This window comes from Heterodontus francisci, chromosome 26, assembly GCF_036365525.1.
Source record: "Heterodontus francisci isolate sHetFra1 chromosome 26, sHetFra1.hap1, whole genome shotgun sequence".
Taxonomy (NCBI): domain Eukaryota; kingdom Metazoa; phylum Chordata; class Chondrichthyes; order Heterodontiformes; family Heterodontidae; genus Heterodontus; species Heterodontus francisci.
This window is the reverse complement of record NC_090396.1, coordinates 44483585-44502550: the sequence shown is the minus strand read 5'-3', so window position 1 is coordinate 44502550 and position 18966 is coordinate 44483585. Positions and strand designations below refer to the sequence as shown.

The following is an 18966-nucleotide window of genomic DNA, read 5'->3' as shown; positions in this document are numbered from 1 at the left end:
CATTTGGTTTTAAAACTTGGCATTCTATTTAATCCAGAGTTGAGCTTCCAACCCCATATCTCCAGCAAGACTGCCCACTTCCACCTCTAATATTGCCCATGGCCACTCATGGCTCAAACAGCTGCTGAAACCCTCATTCATGCCTTGGTTCCCTCCAGGCTAATATTCTAAATCTTATCCTGCTGCCTGTATTCCAACTTGCACAAGCCCCAATTTTTTTGTAAATCACCCCTTTGCTTGAACCAGCTGTTTAGGCCTCAAGCTATGGAACTCACTTCCACACATCAGCCTTCTCTCTGGTCAAAATTACAATCCTAAAAACAGATTTCTTCCATCATGCTTTGGTTACCTGCTCTAATGTCTCACGTGGTTTGGTCTCCAAATTTGACAGAACTCCTGCGAAGTACCTTTGATCATGTTACTAAGTTAGAAACACTGTATAAATGCAAGTTATTATACAATAGAAAGACAAGACCATTTGGTCCATTATGCTTGCCCCATCCAGATGTTTGGCTTCAACAAAGAAACAAGCCATTCAGCCCAACTGGTATTTATGCACGCCCAAGAACCAGATGTGGGGCAGCTACGTGCATTTAGCCATACCCCTAGTTTTACAATCTCTTGGGAAAGACAAATAAAGGGAAAAAACTGTCCAATTTAGAAATTATTCTAACTGCTAAAGTAGTCAACATGCTGATTTGCTTCTTGTAGAAGTAGAAGCAAACAAAATTATGTAAATAAAGCACATCTATGATTAAGTAAAGCAGGACTGTTCAGACTGTAAACAATGAGCAATTGCTTTTCAAAAAAGATAAAGATTCAGCTGGGAATGTGTCCACTTGAACAAATGGGATAGTGCAGTCAGGAAAGACTGATTGCTCTTTCAAAAAAGCATTTGCAGGTAGTAACCAGTCTCCAAATGACAGGTCCCACTGATACCAGCACTACAGAATGGGCAAGCTGCCAGGAGTAACACCTCAGCAGTTGTCAAACGACGACAAAATAAAGCTTCAAGGTGTCAATACAGAAGATTTTTTTTTTTTTAAAAAACTTAAAACATGTAGATGGCAATTTGTGATTCCAAAAGCAACCCACCCACCCCCAAAAGAACTCTCAAAATAAGGCTACAGAAGCACAGAATAGATTATAAAAGTAGGAGCTGTGTTCCTATCTTTCATACACGCCCCTGTTCAAGGAATTACAAGACAAATCAGTCATCCAAACCTTGGCTGAATCTAGTGATGGGCAATAAATGCTGACCACGCACATATCCCAAAGATGAATTTTTAAAAAGCACCATCTCAACGAACCCCCATCATGTACTGAATACTGTACCCAAAGGAGTTGTACATTGATATAGTACCAGGTAATCATTTTAAACAGCAAGAAAATTGAATTTTAAGCTGAAGATGGCATTTCATGTCCTCATTAAAAATGTATCCTTCATATGTAATTTTCTAGGTATCCTGCATTTTAGTATGTATTGCCATGCAGCTCCAAAAGCTGCAGGTCTTTCAGAAGGTAATGCAACTTTTCAGTGAAGGTTTTAACTTACAGCTAGAGTCCAATTACAAAATGCATCACATTCTTTTACAAAAGAATGTCAAGCAGTCCAATAAAGATGTGGCCTTGAACTCTGCACTGCCCATTTGAACCACACTTGAATGTGTTCCTTTTGCCCACTAATTATGCAAACTGCATTAACATAAAAGGATAAGAAAACCTTATCTTGGCAGGTGATAACTTACCATTGCCTTCATCAGGAAGGGATTTTTTAGTACATTCAACTTCTGCTTCATCTTCTTCCTGACCAAAAAAGGAACAAATTTGTTAGAATAGTTAGCCAGATCCAAACCATGTCAATCAAAAAAAAAGATTCCTGGGAAATGAACATGCAAGATTTTAATGGAGCTAAACAAAACACAAGTGGTTGAGAAAATGCCAGTTGTTGATGGGGTGTGGGGTGGTATGCCCAGCTGAAAAAATGCAAATTAACCATGTTCAATATTTACTTGTGACCCCTTTCTGCCTGCGCTCATAGAAATACAAGAAAGCACCATTAATTATTCTCAAAACTGAAACAGTTGTCATTTCTGGACTATATAAAATGTAACAATTTTACATTTCAAAAGATAAAATCAAGGGTGTAGAAGTCAGCCATTTAAATTTATGATAGGACTGAATGCACATTAAAAATTCCACTTACAACTGATTCATTTACTCAAAATTTTTGCTTCAAACTAAGTTTTACAAGAAATTTGGCCACTAATTGCACTCCTATAGATCATAAAACTCTTCCAATGTAATCAATTTTTGGTTTGTGACTTAGTTCACTTGTACTGCATAGCCCCAAGCACTATACAGAATTTACAAGTGTTAACACAAGCCCTTACATTTTGCGAACTCAGTCTTTAGGTTCAGGGGCAAGACTTCAAGGAGAATGACTAGTGTAATTTCCAGTTATCTGTTCTGGGCTACTTGCTGTTTGTCAAGAGATGGTTTCTCAACCCATACAAAGGCAGACCAGGTGATCAGCATTGAAGAATTATAATTTCAAAAGAGAAAAATTCAGTACATGGGTTAAATAATGACCACTGATATTTCAGTTGTTTGAAAGCTGGTAATTATGCATAGGAATCTAACTCAAGCATTTAACAGTTAGGAACTATTTTACCTCCCAACACAGATAAATACAAGCTTAGAATATTTTGTACAGCATTGAATCAAAAACCTTTTGACATTGACAATGTGGGAAAATTTCAGGAAAGAGTAACTAAGACAGACTTCAAACCAAGTTGGAGGGGAGAAATCAAGTGAAATGAGAAAAGGAGGATTAATTTTCAAGGCTTCAATTCTACATTCCCACACAATCCCCATATTCAAAAATCTCACATCCAAAGCCTTCAAAGTACAGAATTCCAAAAGATGCACAACTGAGAAGAATTCAGTCCCAAATGGCCAACCCCTTATCCCAAAACTGTGATCCAATTGTAGACTCCCCAGCAAAAGGAGAAACCTCCTCCCAGCATCTACCCTATTTAAGTCCTTTTAGAATTAATGTTTCAATGAGATCACTTTGCATTCTTCTATACTCTAGGAATTCTAGTCCTAAACAACTTAATATCTTCATTAGGACAATCTCTGCATCGCAGGAATCAAACAACCATTCTAGTGAAACTTTATTGCACTTCCAGCAGGACAAGTTTATCCTTCTCTGTGAGACAACCAAAATTGTACACAGTGCAATTGTATAGGGTCTTGGTGAGGCCACACTTGGAGTACAAAGACTTCACTGCTGTATTCCATTCCCTTTGTAATAAATGTTCACAAATCATTTGCTTTCCGAATTGACTAGTGCAGCTCAGGATAAAAAGGGAATCTATTAAAAACCATAAAGCTCCAATGACAGCAAATACTTGAACCACAACCATCTCACATCCCTTGATACATGGTGATCTTTGGATAAAAAGCAACAGGGTTTTCGATCAGTCCCATGAACCCACTGCCTGAGATTTCAAAATGTCCCCTGGAGCATGTTTAAAAATGTTCTGAAACAAGCTTTCACTCTGAAATTGCTGTTGCAGTTCAGATAAGTCTGCAGTAATGCAAGATGTTTCAGATTTTTTAAATGCCACTGTGAGGCTTCAAAAACAAACTGCAGTAAATCAAGAACAGAACTAAGCTTCAGTTTGGAGGGCTACTTTCCAAGCTGCAAAAGAAAGTACACCAAAAATATTTTTAAAGCGCTTGGATATTTTGTCACGCAAGAGGGGAAAAGCAATTAAATTATATTCCTCAATAAAAGGCCAATGCCGCAATTTCAACTATTTACCAACGCAAACTGAGGGCATCAGCTGGAGGTATATACTGATTTTGTTTTTGGCGCTAGTGTTCGAACAGAGATTTTCCACATCAACTTACAAGAGACATCAACCATTCCGAATGATCTGCTGGCCAGTCTACCACCTTGCATCCTTTAGAAAACTTGAGCTCATGCAAAATTCTGCTGCCCATATCCTAAAATCACACCAAGTTCCATTCACCTCGCACTTACCGACCTAGACCTACAACTGTTCCTGTTCTGCAATAAATGCCTCGATATTTTTAAAATACTTATCCTAGTGTTCAAATTACTGTATGGCTTTTCCACTCATCATCTCAACTCCTTCAGCCATATAATCCTCTACAATCTCTGCATGCTTTCAAGTCTGGACTCTTTCACATCCCCAATTTTCAATCACTGCACCATGGGCAGCCAGGCCTTCAGCTGTCCAGGCTCCAAGCTCTGGAATTCCCTCCCTGAACTTCTGCCTCGCTACCCGCCTTAAAGATAATTCTTCACTAAGCTTCTGGCTACCTATCTTATTATTTCCTTGGACATCAAATGGGTGTTCAAGAACATGCCTTTGGACATTTTGGCTACATTAAAGGCTCTACAGAAATGCAAGACTGTTCAGCATTGCTTTAGATGGTACATCAGCAGCGTGGATCAAACGGTTTTCCACATTTATGTATCGAGCGGCTGTAGCCCATGTAATTATTTAATTTAAAAGGGGCTGCTCTTCAATTTTTTGGCTAATCCTACTTTCCTGATCTTTCACCACCTGGTGCTGAGGGGTGCAGGCAGGCAAGAGGGCCTAAAGTCAGCTTACTCCTGGAACTGGCAAAGACTGCCATTTATGGGTCCGTCATGATTGTGGCCCATGGGGAGGGAGTCTCTGGCTGCCTGCCTCTCTTCCATGGTCTTGCCTGTGCCCAAATGGCCGTGGAGACTGAGCTGAAGCATCTACTGGTATGCTTTAGTCATTCCATGACTAATGGGCATCAAAAGCAGAGTGTCTGTTAGTTAAATTACTTGAGCCTCCTCATGAGAGCATTTGCAGTTTTTCCCCCCTGTTGATTATCCAAAGCTCAGCACCACTCAAATGGTCAACTAAAATAGGCAACAGCACAAACACACTTACATGTATCATCAATATTTGCAACATAGGCAATATAAAAGGAGACATTGCTGGATCTGGTAATGGAAAATGAGGTGGGCCAGTGTCTGAGGGAAGCACTGGGCTAAGAGCAATCATTTATCATAATGTACTTGTAATGCAGAAGAGAAAGAACCAATGCAAGTTAGTTTGGAAGAGGGCTAATTTCAATGCAATGAATAAAAGGGACCTAGCCAGGATAAAATGGAGTACAAGACGGACAGGAGAAACCAACGGAACAATGGTTATCTTTAAAGAGGAGATGTTTCAGGTATATGCTAGGTACATTGCAACAAGGGAGAAAGGTAGGGGAACCAAGAACAGAGCTCCTTGAATGATGAGGGAGAAAGAGATTATGAAATTTTAAAAAGGTGTATGATGCATGTCAAGTAAACTGAAGTGAGAACCAGGCCAAATGCAATGTGTCGAAGGGGGGGGGGGGGGGGGGGTGAAAGGAAAACAACTGAAAGCAAAGAATGAGAATAGAATGGCACTCAACGTAAATGGGAGCCAAAAAAAAAACTACCGGCATGTAAACAGTAAGTGGGTAGTAAGAGGTGGAGTGGGGCCTATTAGGGGCAAAGAGGGCAATATGCTTAGAGGCACAGGGCAAGGGTAGAATGCTTCACAAGTACTTGGTATTGTGGTTTACTAAGGAAAAGGAATCAAAATAAAAAAAACAGTAGAACAGAGGGCAGCACAGTGGTTAGCACAGAGAGAGAGAGAGAGAGAGGCAAACAGGACACCCTTATTTCAAGAAAGGGTGCAAGGGCAATCCTAGCAACTACCGGCCAATTAGTTTAATCAGTGGTGGGTGATATTTTAGAAATAATCAGAAAAAAGACACTTAGAGGGGTTTGAGTTAAGGATAGCCAGCACAAATTTTTACAAAGTGTGACTAATTTTGACGAATGAATTTTTTTTTTTAATGAAGTAACACAAGGTTGATGAAGGGGATGCAATGGATGTTGTCGACATGGATTTTAAGAAAGTGAAAGTACCACCCCATAAAAGGCAGGTTAACAAAATTGAGGCTCATGGAATAGGAGGGTCAGCTTGAATAAAAAATTGGCTTAAGAAAACAGTGAATCACAGTTAATGCTAGTTTACCATCCTCCAGTCTGAAAGACAGTGGTGGTCCCCAAGGGTCAGTGCTAAGACCACTGATTCTTCTGCATCAATAACTTGGATCTTCAATAAAGTTGGTTGACATTCTTCCACCTACAAATGGACATGCAAACAATCCACTTTAGGTGGGGTGTCTTCTCTTGGTGCACCTTTGCTGATGGCTGTGAAGACCAATCCTTGAGACAGGTTCTGCCAAAGTGCTGCATGGGGAAACTGCCACGTGACAGTTCTTTTCAACATTGGTGCTCGTTGCTAAGCTGCTGTAACCACTGGTAGTCATGGTAGTGCACATCAGTCCACAGGATATGTTGCCATCTCCCTCCCTGGCCAGCTAATGACTCCCAGGTGCAACAATTGACATTTAGCACCTTCATGCCACCTTTGCAAGCATCACTGAAGCAGAGCTTTGGGTGCCCCAAGGGCCATCTGTCCCTGGCTACCTCACCATACAGAAGGTAGAGATGTGACAGTCTTCCAACCTGCAGACATGTCCTATCCAAAGCTGCCACTTTGATTAGTGCCAACATTTTTGGGAGCTCTGCCTTGGAGAGGACCTCCACATTTGTGATTTTGTCCTGCCAGGATATACCCATAATGCAGAGACAGCAAAGATGGAAATTGAGCTTTTCCTGGTAGTTGTTAGGCACCCATGTTACACAGCCATACAGCAAGGTAGAATTCCAAAATTTGACCATGATACCAAACTTGGAGGTGTGACAGTGAGGATGATATAACCTGATAAAAAGGTTAAAAAAGTGTGAGCACAGGAATTTGGCAGTGTTAAAAAGGTATTTATTTAAATGCAAGCAGTATAGCAAATAAAGCCGATGAGCTGAGGGCACATGACACCTCAACATCCCTGGATATAAACTTCTCAGGAGAAAGAGAGATAGGGATTTAAAAAAAAAAGAGGGGGTGTAGCATTATTTGTTAAAGAATCAATGACCGCTGTGGAGGAGAGAGAATATGCTAAATGAACCATCCAATGAAGCCATATGGGTTGAGCTCAAATATAAAAAAAAGGGGCAGCCACACTGCTTCGTGTGTACCATAGATCCCTAAATACTGAAAGGGAGATGGAATAGCCAAATTTCTGAGTGCAAAAACTATAGGGCAGTAATAGTTGGAGATTTAAACTACCCCAATATCAACTGGGATTTACAGTGTGAAGAGCACAGAAGGCACAAAATCCTTGAACTGCATTCAAAAGAACTTTTTTAGCTAGCACATAACCAGCCCAATAAGGGAGTGCAATTCTAGACTTAGTCTTCAGTAATGAAGCTGGGTAAGTGGATGAAGCAGCAGCGGGTGACCATAATAGTTAGTTTTAGCATAATTATGGAAAAGGACAAAGATAAAACAGGAGCCAAGGCTCTAAATTGGGGGAAGGCAAATTTTACAAAGCTGAGGGGTGATCTGGTTAAAAGTGGACTGGATTCAGCTACTTGAAGGAAAATCAGTGACGAAACTGTGGGAGGCTTTTTAAAAAAAAAAAAGTGGGATTCTACAGGCTCCATAAAAATAAACAGTAGTACGACCAAATCTAGAGCCCCCGGCATGATTAAACAGAAAAAAGCAAGCTTAACAGTCACAAAACAAAATACTTTGAAAGCCTAGGAGTATAGGAAGTGCAGGGGTGAAGTAAAAAAAAAATGAAATTAGGAAAGCAAAGACAAAATATTGGCAGGTAAAACCAAATGAAACCCAAAAGATGTTTTGTCAGTATATTAAGAGCAAGAGGATAACTAAGGAAAGGGTAGGGCCCAGAGATGTACAAGGGAAGTTATGCATGGATGCAGAAGATGTGGGCAGGCTCTTAATGAGGTTTTTGTCTGTCTTCACAAAGGAGAGGGACGATACAGACATTGTAGTTAAAAGAGGAGTGTGAAATATTAAATGTAAGCAGAATGAGGGGGAAGCACTAGAGGGTCCAACATCCTTGAATGAGGATAAATCACCAGGGACGGATGGATTGCATCCCAGGTTGTTAAAAGGAAGCTAGGGAGGATATAGTAGATGCTGAGGATCATCTTCAAATCCTCTAGCTACAGGCAAGGTGCCAGAGGATTGGATGTTTATGTTGTACCTTTGTTCAAAAAGGGTGCTAGGGATAGACAAAATAATTATAGGCCAGTCTGACCTTGGTGGTGGGTAAATTATTAGAATCAATTCTGAGACAGGATAAACTGCCCCTTAGAAAGGCACGGAATAATCAGCATGGATTTGTTAAACATAGAACATAGAACATACAGCACAGAACAGGCCCTTCGGCCCACAATGTTGTGCCGATCCTTTGTCCTCTGTCAAGGACAATTTAATCTATACCCCATCATTCTCCTTTATCCATATACCTATCCAAAAGCCTTTTGAAAGTCCCTAAAGTTTCTGACTCAACAACTTCCCCGGGCAAGGCATTCCATGCCTCGACCACTCTCTGGGTAAAGAACCTTCCCCTGACATCCCCCTTATATCTCCCACCCTTCACCTTAAATTTATGACCCCTTGTAACGCTTTGCTCCACCCGGGGAAAAAGTTTCTGACTGTCTACCCTATCTATTCCCCTGATCATCTTAAGGGAGGGTCATGTCTTACTAAATTGATTGAGTTTTTTGAAGAACAAGGAGGATTGATGAGGGTAGTGCAGTGGACATGGTCTACATGGATTTTAGTAAGGTAGTTAACAAGGTCCTGCAAGGGAGACTGGTCAGAAAAACGAAAGCCCATGGGATACAGGGGAATGTGGCAAGTTAGATGCAAAATTAGCTCAGTGACCGGAAATAAACTGTGGTAGTCCATTTGCAAATGGAAAGCAGTTTCCATGGTCCACAGGGCTCAGTGTTGGATCCCTTGCAGTTTGTGGTATATATTAATGATTGGGAAATTTGCATATGACACAAAAACTGGCCAGGTAGTTGATAGTGATGATGGCTGTAGACTCCAGAATGAGATCAATGGTTTGGCTGAGGGAGCAGAAGAATGGCAAACAGAATTCAATCTGGAGAAGTATGAGGTAGTGCATTTAGGAAACGCAAATAAAGCAAGGGAATACACAATAAACAAGGAGGACATTGAGAAGGGTAGAAGTAGTGAATGACCTTGGAGTGCATGTTCACAGGTCCCTGAAGGTGGTAGGACAGGTAGATAGAGTGAAGGAGGCATAGGGAATGCTTTCTTTTATTGGCCATGGTACAGAATACAAAAGCAGGGATGTAATGCTGGAACTGTATAAAATGCTGGTTAGGCCACAGGTGGAGTATAGTGTACAGTTCTGGTCTCTGCATTACAGGAAGGACATAATTGCTCTGGAGCAAGTAGAGGAGAGTTACATAAATGTTGCCAAGCCTGGAAAATTGCAGCAACGAGGAAAGATCTGATTGGCTAGGGTTGTCTTTCTTAGGAGAGAAAGCCAAGGGGTGACTTAATTGAAGTGTACAAAATTATGAGGGGCCTAGATAGAGTAGACAGGAGGGACCAGTTTCCTCTAGCAGAGAAGTCAGTCAATTACCAGGGGACACAAATTTAAGGTTATTGGTAGAAGGATTAGAGGGGACATGAAAAACTTTTTGCCCTAGGTGGCAGGCATCTGGAATTCACTGTCTGGATCAGTGGTGGGGGTAGAAATCCTCAACTCAAAAAGAAAAAAAAATGTACTTGGACCTGCACCTGAAGTATTGTAACCTGCAAAGCTTTGGACCAGGTGCTGAAAGTGGGACTAGTTTTGGCAGCTAGTCTTTTCAGCCAGTGCAGACATGGGCTGAATGGCCTCCTTCTGTGCCATACCTTTTAAACTGAAAGAGGAAGGCAATTTTAGTGACAAGGTTAGTTAGGTTGGAAAAGCTGGGGTTGTTCTCACCTGGCTAAAAAAAAAAAAGAGATTGCGGGGAGATTTGATAGTAGGCATACAAAATTCTGACAGGCTCATAAGTTCAAGGAAAAACTGTCCCCATTAACTAATAGTACAAGGACTAGGGGGCCACAGATTGAAGGTTTTAGGGAAGCAATAAAAAAAAAAGGGGGAAAATGAGGGAAAGAACTTTAAAAAATTGCCACTTGCTGTTAATGACCTGGAACTTGTTGCCCATGAGGTTGGTGGAAGCAGAGACAAATGATTTCAAAAGGAAATTGGATAGGCACTTGAACAAAAACATGCAGGGCTACAGAGATTGAATAGGTGAGTGGGCCTGATTGGACTGCTCCATGGAGATCCAGCAGGTACTTGAGCTGAATGGCCTCCTTCTATGCCATAAATGACTGGCTTACACATGGATAGTGATCGAATTACATTCCTACACACATTAACTTGCTAAGCTGTCTTGCAAGTGATTTAACTTTCAAAAGTTGCCCTTGAAAGTACTTAGTGAATGGCAATTTGAAAGTGATTGTGCAAAAGAACTGGTTAGTATGCAAGGGAATGCGCGGATGTAATTATATAGCTATGGTATTTATAAAAACTTAGTTTGAAAATGAGCCAAGTAAAACAACTCCATGGTTTTCTTGATATTCACTTAAATAGATGTGTGTAAACCATGATTGAACGCTTGGAGGGAAAAAGCAAATTGAAGTAAAAGCCAAAAATGCTGGACATGGAACACAGATCAACTAGCATCTGGAAGAGGAAGGAATTCACAGGGGACCTTGATTAGAGCAAACTTTGTTTCTGACTAGAGAAAGGCACAATATAAATGCAAGTCTCTCACAACCACCAGGCATCTCAGAGCTTTACAGCCAATTAAGTACTTCTTGAAGTGCAGTCACTGCTGGAATACAGGAAACATAGCCAGTATGCACACAGCTAACTCCCACAAACAGCAATATGATAACAAGCAGGTTATTTGGTTATGTTGGTTAAGGGATAAATTTTGGCCAGGACACCAGGATAATTCCCCTGCTCTTCAAAATACAGCCATGGGATCATGCGTTCACTAGAGGGGGCAGATGAGGCCTCAGGTCAGTAGCTCATCCAAAAGGCAGCACCAGTGTAGTGCTCCCTCAGTACTGCACTGGAGTGTCAACCTTTAATTTTGTGCTCAAACCCTGGAGCAGGACTGGAACCCAGAACCTTGTGATTCAGGAGAGAGTGCTACCAACTTGGCCACAAGTAACGCTGTCTGACTGACCTTTCCCTTTGATTTCTAACAGACACTAGAAATCAAAGACCATTTCAAAATATTTGTGAATCATATACACAATTTCCACTCCAATCTATTTTGGTGTTGTTGGAGGGATAATTGACCAGATGCCAGGAGAACCTCTTCAAATATGGCCATGGGATCTTTTGCTTTGTTTGTGGGATGTGGATGTCATTGGCGAGGCCAGAATTTATTTCCCATCCCTAACTGCCCTTGAACTGAGTGGCCTGCTAGACCATTTCAGAGGGCAATTGAGTCTCAACCACATTGCAGTGGATCTGGAGTCACATGTAGGCCAGACCAGGTAAGGACAAGAGATTTCCTTCCCTAAAAAGGATATTAGTGAACCAGATGGGTTATTTACAACAAAAATTGACAATGGTTTCATGGTCATTACTAGACTAGCTTTTAATTCCAGATGTATTAACTGAACTCAAATTCCACTATTTGTCATGATAGAATTCAAACCCATGTCCCCAGAGGAAAAGCCTGGGGCTCTGGGCTATTAGTCTAGTGATATCAGCTCCCTTCTACCTAAGCAGGCAGAAGTGCATTTGGTTTAAAGTCTCACCCAAACCAATGCAACTCAGACAATGCAACACTCCAATCACAAAATGAAAACTCCCAATTGTGTGTCATAGGTGATAGAGCCAAATTAAGAGACTCAAAAAAGGTTGGTGTAGAGACAAGATAGGAGACAAGTGAGGTAGAGGACAGATGTGCAGATACAATATAGGCCGATTTAGGATAATCTAAAACTTATTTGATTTTGTGGTCTGCACTAGATTATATTGAGATCTTCTGGAAAACTTAAACAAACCTCTACCTTTAAAAAATGTATTTGCAGATGCTGGAGTCAAGATGCATTTCTGCACTGTCGGGTGCTGAACTACTGAATTAACTGTGCTCATGTTACTTTTGTACAATGCTATACCTGATGAATCAGGCACCACTCAAGCTGCATCGTGAGAAACACATTTCTTAAGCCTTGGCCTTAGAAAAAGAACAAAAAACAGAAAAAAAAATGGGTTTGAGTCCATCCCAAGGACTAAAGTTGTGCAAATTGCAGCCAGTGTGTTCAGAAAGTCTTTCCCTTGCCAAGATTTGAAAATTAAAAATCACAAAGCAAGCATACTTGTTAGTTTCTAACAAATCAGTTTGCAATTAATCCATTTCCAGCATTTGTGTTTGAATGTAAAAGATGAAAGTCAGGAAGTAAGCTTCACAGCAATGTATATATGCAGAGTTGCAGCATCATTACTGTACATTGGGCTCTGTTTGGCTTAAAAACTGAGCAGTTTGAATTGTACAGCAGAAAATGTTAGGCAGCATCATAAACATCCTTCACTCCTACATCCAGCTTTGATGTAAAAAAGTGTCAAATCTGAAGAGGAGACAAATTATTCTATTAAGTCAACCTAGTGGTGCCACACAATTAAATTCTGACATGGTACATTCTATGGAAAATGGAGGAAGTTAGGATTTTAACGTCAAATGATAGCTAATCTAAAGTGCTTTTCTGCTTTAAATGTTAGGTTATAGAACTGCAATGGTACTTGTCTACCCAGCCATGGCATACCCACCATGTGAAACCTTGAAGACAATACTATGTTTGAGATATCAGAATTATCTGCAGCATTCACGCACCCCCCCCCCCCTTCCCCCAACTACCTATTGCATTTAGTGTAGTCAAGCAATCCTAGAGTAGGTAGAACAAGGATCAAGGTAAATTTCATCCACATTGCCCCAGTCTCAGAAAAAAAAGTTTCCCACACTGATGATATATCACCATTTCTCACAGCAATTAACCAACAGACTGAAATTTGCAGATGTGTCTTGTGGACTCATCCACCACGCAATGGAAAACAACTGCCCAAACGCCTCTTCTTTGTAAAAACAGGTAGCCACGAGAAGCGAAGAGACTTCTACCTCAATAATCTGTAGTAGAATCGCACACCTTAAGTGACTGGGTCCCAAAATGACAGGGTTATAATGCATTGCACCATTTGGTCCCCCAGCTTGATTGTTCTTGGATTTAATTATAGCAATTTTTCCACAGGTCTCTGGTCACTCAACTTACTGATGCTCAGTTTGGGTTCCACCAGGCTCCAGATCTCATTGCAGCCTTGGTTTAAACATGGATGAAAGATTAATTCCATGACATGAAGTGGGGGCGAGGGTGGGGAGTTGGAGGGTATGAAGGAAAGAGTGTGATTGCCAACATCAAGGCAGCATTCGACAGAGCAAGCAAAGAACCTTGTAAAATTGAAGTTGATGGGAATAAGGGGGCCAATCAGCTCAGCCAGAGGACAAATCACTGCACGAGTTTCTCAATTCAGTATCCTTGGCTCAACCAACTTCAGCTGCTTCAATGCCCTGCTCTGTCAGAAGTGAAGATGCTCGCTGATGAATGTAGTGTGCTCAGTTCCATTTGCAACTCCTGAGATTAAATGGAGCTATCCATGCCTGCATACAGCAAGATCTGGAAAACATTCATGCTTGGGCTATTAAGTGACAACTAACATTTGTGCCAGGTAATGACCATCTCCAAGAGAATCTAAATCACTGCCCACGACATTCAACAACAGTAGTCATGAAATCTCCACCATCCTGGGTGTCACTACTGACCACAAATTTAACTGGACCAGGGACAAATACTATGTCTAAAAGCAAGTCAGGAAGATATTCTGCAGTGAGGTGATTGATCACCTGACTCCCTAGAACTTTTCCAGTGTTATGATTCCCATGGAGACCAACAAACCACAAAAAAAAACAAATCCACTGACTGACCCCAACTTGGGAAACAAAAACCCAACTGACTGATTTCACTTCTATAAATTTTACTTCAACACAAAATCAAAATAAATTAAACATGAAATAACAGTTTAACCACAATCAATGTGCATGCATCTTAAAAGGTTACATGTTATCAGGTACAAAGGGTCCTCTGAACAAGATCAGCAGGATGGTGAAAAACTGTTCCACAGTACAACTAAACGATCAAGTAGTTTTTCAAGTTCTGTCTTCCAGGATGAAGCTAAGTAGAGATTCTGTTAACAGGAAGGTTGCATCGCTCACTTTTAACTGTTTGATTTTGTCGTTTAACAATCTCGACTTTACCCACTACCGTTCTGATGGTCTGGTTCTGCTGATAAGGCAGTTGTCTTCAGCAACTGAAAAGTTAAGTGAGTCATTCAGCAATGGTCAGCCCTCAGTCCAGGCTCCTCTGCTTGCAGTCGGAAACAACTGCTTCAACCGGCTGTTTCAAGTCCAAGCAGCCGCTCTGAAAGCAAAAACCCCTGTAGCTCTCGGCCTGTCGCGAAATAACTGGCTGATCTTTCTATCCAGTGCAGTGTTCTGCTCAATTCTCAAAACCTTCTGGTCAAACTGAAACGTAGCCTTTAAGTCACATGTCCTTAGTTTAAAGGAGTTCTTTCTTGGACTAACCAGAGAGTTTGACTTCCCAAAACCTGGAAGCCTCCAGTTTCAATTTCAAATTAGGGACCATCTCCAAAAAAACACAAAACAAGCTGCATAGAACTCCATCTAAATATGAAGACTCCATCACAGCAGGCACAAAATCAGCAGTGTGAACATGGATAGACACAGCACCAACACAAGAAACATCATCCAGAATAAAGCAGCCCCCTTGATCAGCATCCTAGTGACCACTGGCATACAGTGGCAGCAGTGTGTACCACCTAAATGATGCAATACAGCCGCTTGCTAAAGTTTCAAGAAGACCTGCACAAAAGGTACATCAGCACCACCATCACCTGCAAGTTCCCCAAGTTGCACATGATCTTAACTTTAAAGTAGATTGCCCCTCCTTCATTGTCACTGGGTCCAAAAAAAAAAATCAAGCTTGCCAACAGCCACATGGAGAAAGCTGTTCAAAGTAATGGCTCACCACAACCTTCAAGGACAATGGAGATGAGTAATGAATGCTGGCCTGGTCAGTGACACCCACATCCCATAAAGGAGTTAAAACAAAACAAAAGAGGGCTGATGTCTTATTCAGAATCCCTGGAATTAATGCTTCTCCCCTTTAAGTGTCATACTGTTAGTTTGCACATTGCACTTCAGCTCTTAATGAGACGGGAGGCTATTTGGTCATGGACTTCATGGTAATCAGCAATGCAGGATTTCAGATCACAAATGGCTCTGTGAAAGACTAGTTTGAAACAATTATAAAAGATAGCTCCAAGAGGTTCCAAGCGCTCAAATGTCAAATCAACATAAGCATTCCAAACTGAAGCTCATGTTGAACATTAAGAGTTGCTGACTCCCTCCCAAAGCAGCACTCAAAGCTGAATGCACTTGCAAAGAAATCTCAAAAACAGAACACAAGATACCAACTGCAGACAGTGAAAAGGAATACAGCAATGGTGTTTTCAGCCACTGACACTGTTCCAGAACGTTCCCAGACAGCATGTACAGCAGCAGCACAGCCACTGGCAACATAAAAAGTACCATTCTGTAACAGCACAAGCTGCTGAAAAGTAATACTAGTAATAGTTACTACTGACATGTTCGAACAATGTCTTTGTGAAGAGAACTTCCACAATTGTTCTCAGTCACCACTTGGTCAATTGAACTGTAACTGGCTTTATTTTAAATCTCTACAATAGGTAGAGTTACAGTAGCTCCAGGCAAGAGACAAAACTGATTACTGAGCAAAATACTCCGGAGATACTGGCTAACAATATGCTATAATGATTTATTGAGGACTAGAAAACAAACTGGAGTTAGCTGGAAATGTTTGCTTCATTAAAAAAAAAACACTTTCAAATGCTGCATTGTGTACTAAAAATGTAACTTAGCATTTCCCCTTGCTTAGAGCTCAACCTGAACAGCACTGTAAGGGCAAAGTCAATAAGGACAAACAAGATGCTTCTTCACCTTTTTAGCTAGCTACATCAGTGGCATAAACCAAATCAACCAACTTTTGTGAACAGTCCCTTGAGCAGCAACTTCAGCCTTCAGTCACATCCCAGGAATACTTCCAATACTCAGTACCACGATCCAACAAGAAACACTTGGACATCCCGGTTTCTGATCTCGGTTCTGCTGATTCGATTAGTCTGTGGTGGTAAGACACCCAGATCCACATGCACTGGACCTATTGTATACATAGGTAGCACGAGAGGAGAAAAATTCACAAGTCTGAAGGAGCCAAGCATTGTGTCCACTATCATGAGATGGACATTTACTGAACATCCCAAAACACAGTCGTAGAACATTGGGTTTCGTAACATTAACATAGGAATGTTTAACAAAGTAGGTTCAGATTTAGAATTACAGTTCATTAATTAAAGTTCCATGCACAAAAGTAGTGTTGGCATATAAAGACATTCCCAAATCTAGCACAAATAAATCTGTTCCTTATAATCTACCTAGGACACATTTTCAAATCGTTAGCATTAGTGAAGTTCAGTTCAAGCTGTAAAAGAACAAAGGACAGTACAGCACAGGAACAGACCATTTGGCCCTCCAAGCCTGTGCCGATCTTTATGCCTGTCCAAAACTAAAACCTTCAGCACTTCCGGTGTCCATATCCCTCGATTCCCATCCTATTCATGTATGTCAAGATGCCTCTTAAACGTCACTATCGTACCTGCTTCCACCATCTTCTCCGGCAGCAAGTTCCAGGCACTCACCGCCCTCGCACATCTCTAAACTTTGCCCCTCGCACCTTAAACCTATGTCCCCTAGTAACTGACGCATCCACCCTGGGAAAAAGCTTCTGACTATCCATTCTGTCCATGCCGCTCATAACGTTGTAAACCTCTATCATGTCGCCCCTCCACCTCCGTCGTTGCAGTGAAAACAATCCGGGTTCATCCAACCTCTCCTCATAGCTAATGCCCTCCAGACCAGGCAACATCCTGGTAAACCTCCTCTGTACCCTCTCCAAAGCCTCCACGTCCTTCTGGTAGTGTGGCGACCAGAATTGCACACAATATTCCAAGCGTGGCCTAACTAAGGTTCTGTACAGCTGCAGCATGACTTGCCAAATTTTATACTCTATGCCCCGACCGATGAAGGCAAGCATGCCGTATGCCTTCTTGACTACCTTATCCACCTGCGTTGCCACTTTCAGTGACCTGTGGACCTGTACGCCCAGATCTCTCTGCCTGTCAATACTCCTAAGGGTTCTGCCATTTACTGTATACCTCCCACCTGCATTAGACCTTCCAAAATGCATTACCTCACATTTGTCCAGATTAAACTCCATCTGCCATTTCTCCACCTGATCTATAATCCTGCTGTATCCTTGGACAATCCTCAACACTATCTGCAACTCCACCAACCTGTGTCGTCCGCAAGCTTAATCAGACCAGCTACATTTTCTTCCAAAAATCATTTATATATACACTACAAACACCAAAGGTCCCAGCACTGATCCCTGTGGACCACTCATCACATCCCTCCCTTCAGAAAAGCACCCTTCCACTGCTACCCTCTGTCTTCTATGACAGAGGCAGTTCTGTATCCATCTTGCCAGCTCACCTGATCCCATGTGACTTCACCTTTTGTACCAGTCTGCCATGAGGGACCTTATCAAAGGCTTTACTGAAGTCCATGTAGACAACATCCACTGCCCTTCCTTCATTCAATCATCTTCGTCACTTCCTCAAAAAGCTCAATCAAGTTAGTGAAGCACAACCTCCCCTTCACAAAACCATGCTGCCTCTCGCTAATAAGTTCATTTGTTTCCTGTAGACAGATAAAGGCAAGCACTTTGCTCCCAACTACAGAAATGTAGCCATTACAGGAAATTGCCACCATTTCACATCTCTACAGCAGTTTAGGGCAGGGAGAAGCCAATTTAAACAGACCACAAACGTCCCAGATTCAAATCAGCAGTCCGCACAGAGTTAACATATTGCAGTCACGGCAAGAATGGAACAATTTACCTCAACAGCCCTGGTTCTGGAGAGATTAAAGATAACTAAAATTTCCTACTCTCATCACTACCCACTGCAACCTGCTGGCAGCAAGTGGTGATGTGGAAGACAGTGATGGTAGGGTCAGACTCAACTGATGGCAGACTTTTTTTTTTTTTGCAGAGGCAGCAGCCATCAAAACTCATGGGAGGGCAATGGAGACCACTGGAATGGTTTTTTGGAGAACTAATGCATTCAAGGGTATGAAGGAGGAGGAAGAGAATTTAAAAAAAGATAAAACATACTCTGCAGCATTTCAATTTAAGCAACATACAAGGTTAAACTTCAGAAAAAAAAAAATGACTCAACCAACTAAATTAGAAAACACGGACTGCACAGTGCAGTGAATATATAGCCAGAAAGATAAAAGCACATCCTTCTGGCAGCAGGCTAGCACAGAAAATAGCGAGAGTGAAGTCTAGCTATCAGTTGAAACAAGGAACGGATCAAAGAAAATCTGCATCACCCTTTCAGAATTGTGACTTTAGGCTCTGCTACATTTATCTTGTCCATTTTGCATACAAGCCCATTATCATGGTGTGTGAAGCCCAGCCAATTATCCAACTGGATTGCCCTTGCTCATTTTGTTCGGCTTAAAGTTAAGATTACAGTCCAGTGACTAAAGAAAGTGGGCCGAGTCTTTTTACAAACTTTAAAATTACAATCAAGACTTCCGAAGCCCATATTCAAAAGTACTGATAATAGTAGGTTGTAGAGGCAATTACAATTTTAGTCAATACAGCCTCCTGTATACAACTACGAAGATCTGAACTGATTCAA

The 18966-nt window shown here is 41.4% G+C and overlaps 1 protein-coding gene across 2 annotated transcripts in view; it reads right to left on the bottom strand.

The window, feature by feature from the left end:
- The window catches only part of LOC137384298 (matrix-remodeling-associated protein 7-like), a 134248-nt gene that overhangs the window by 52963 nt on the left and 62319 nt on the right, over positions 1–18966 (bottom strand). For both annotated transcript variants that reach the window (XM_068058133.1, XM_068058132.1), the window contains exon 2: positions 1749–1806. In XM_068058133.1, coding sequence (XP_067914234.1) covers positions 1749–1806 — 58 coding nt within the window. The remainder of the gene's footprint in view (positions 1–1748; positions 1807–18966) is intronic.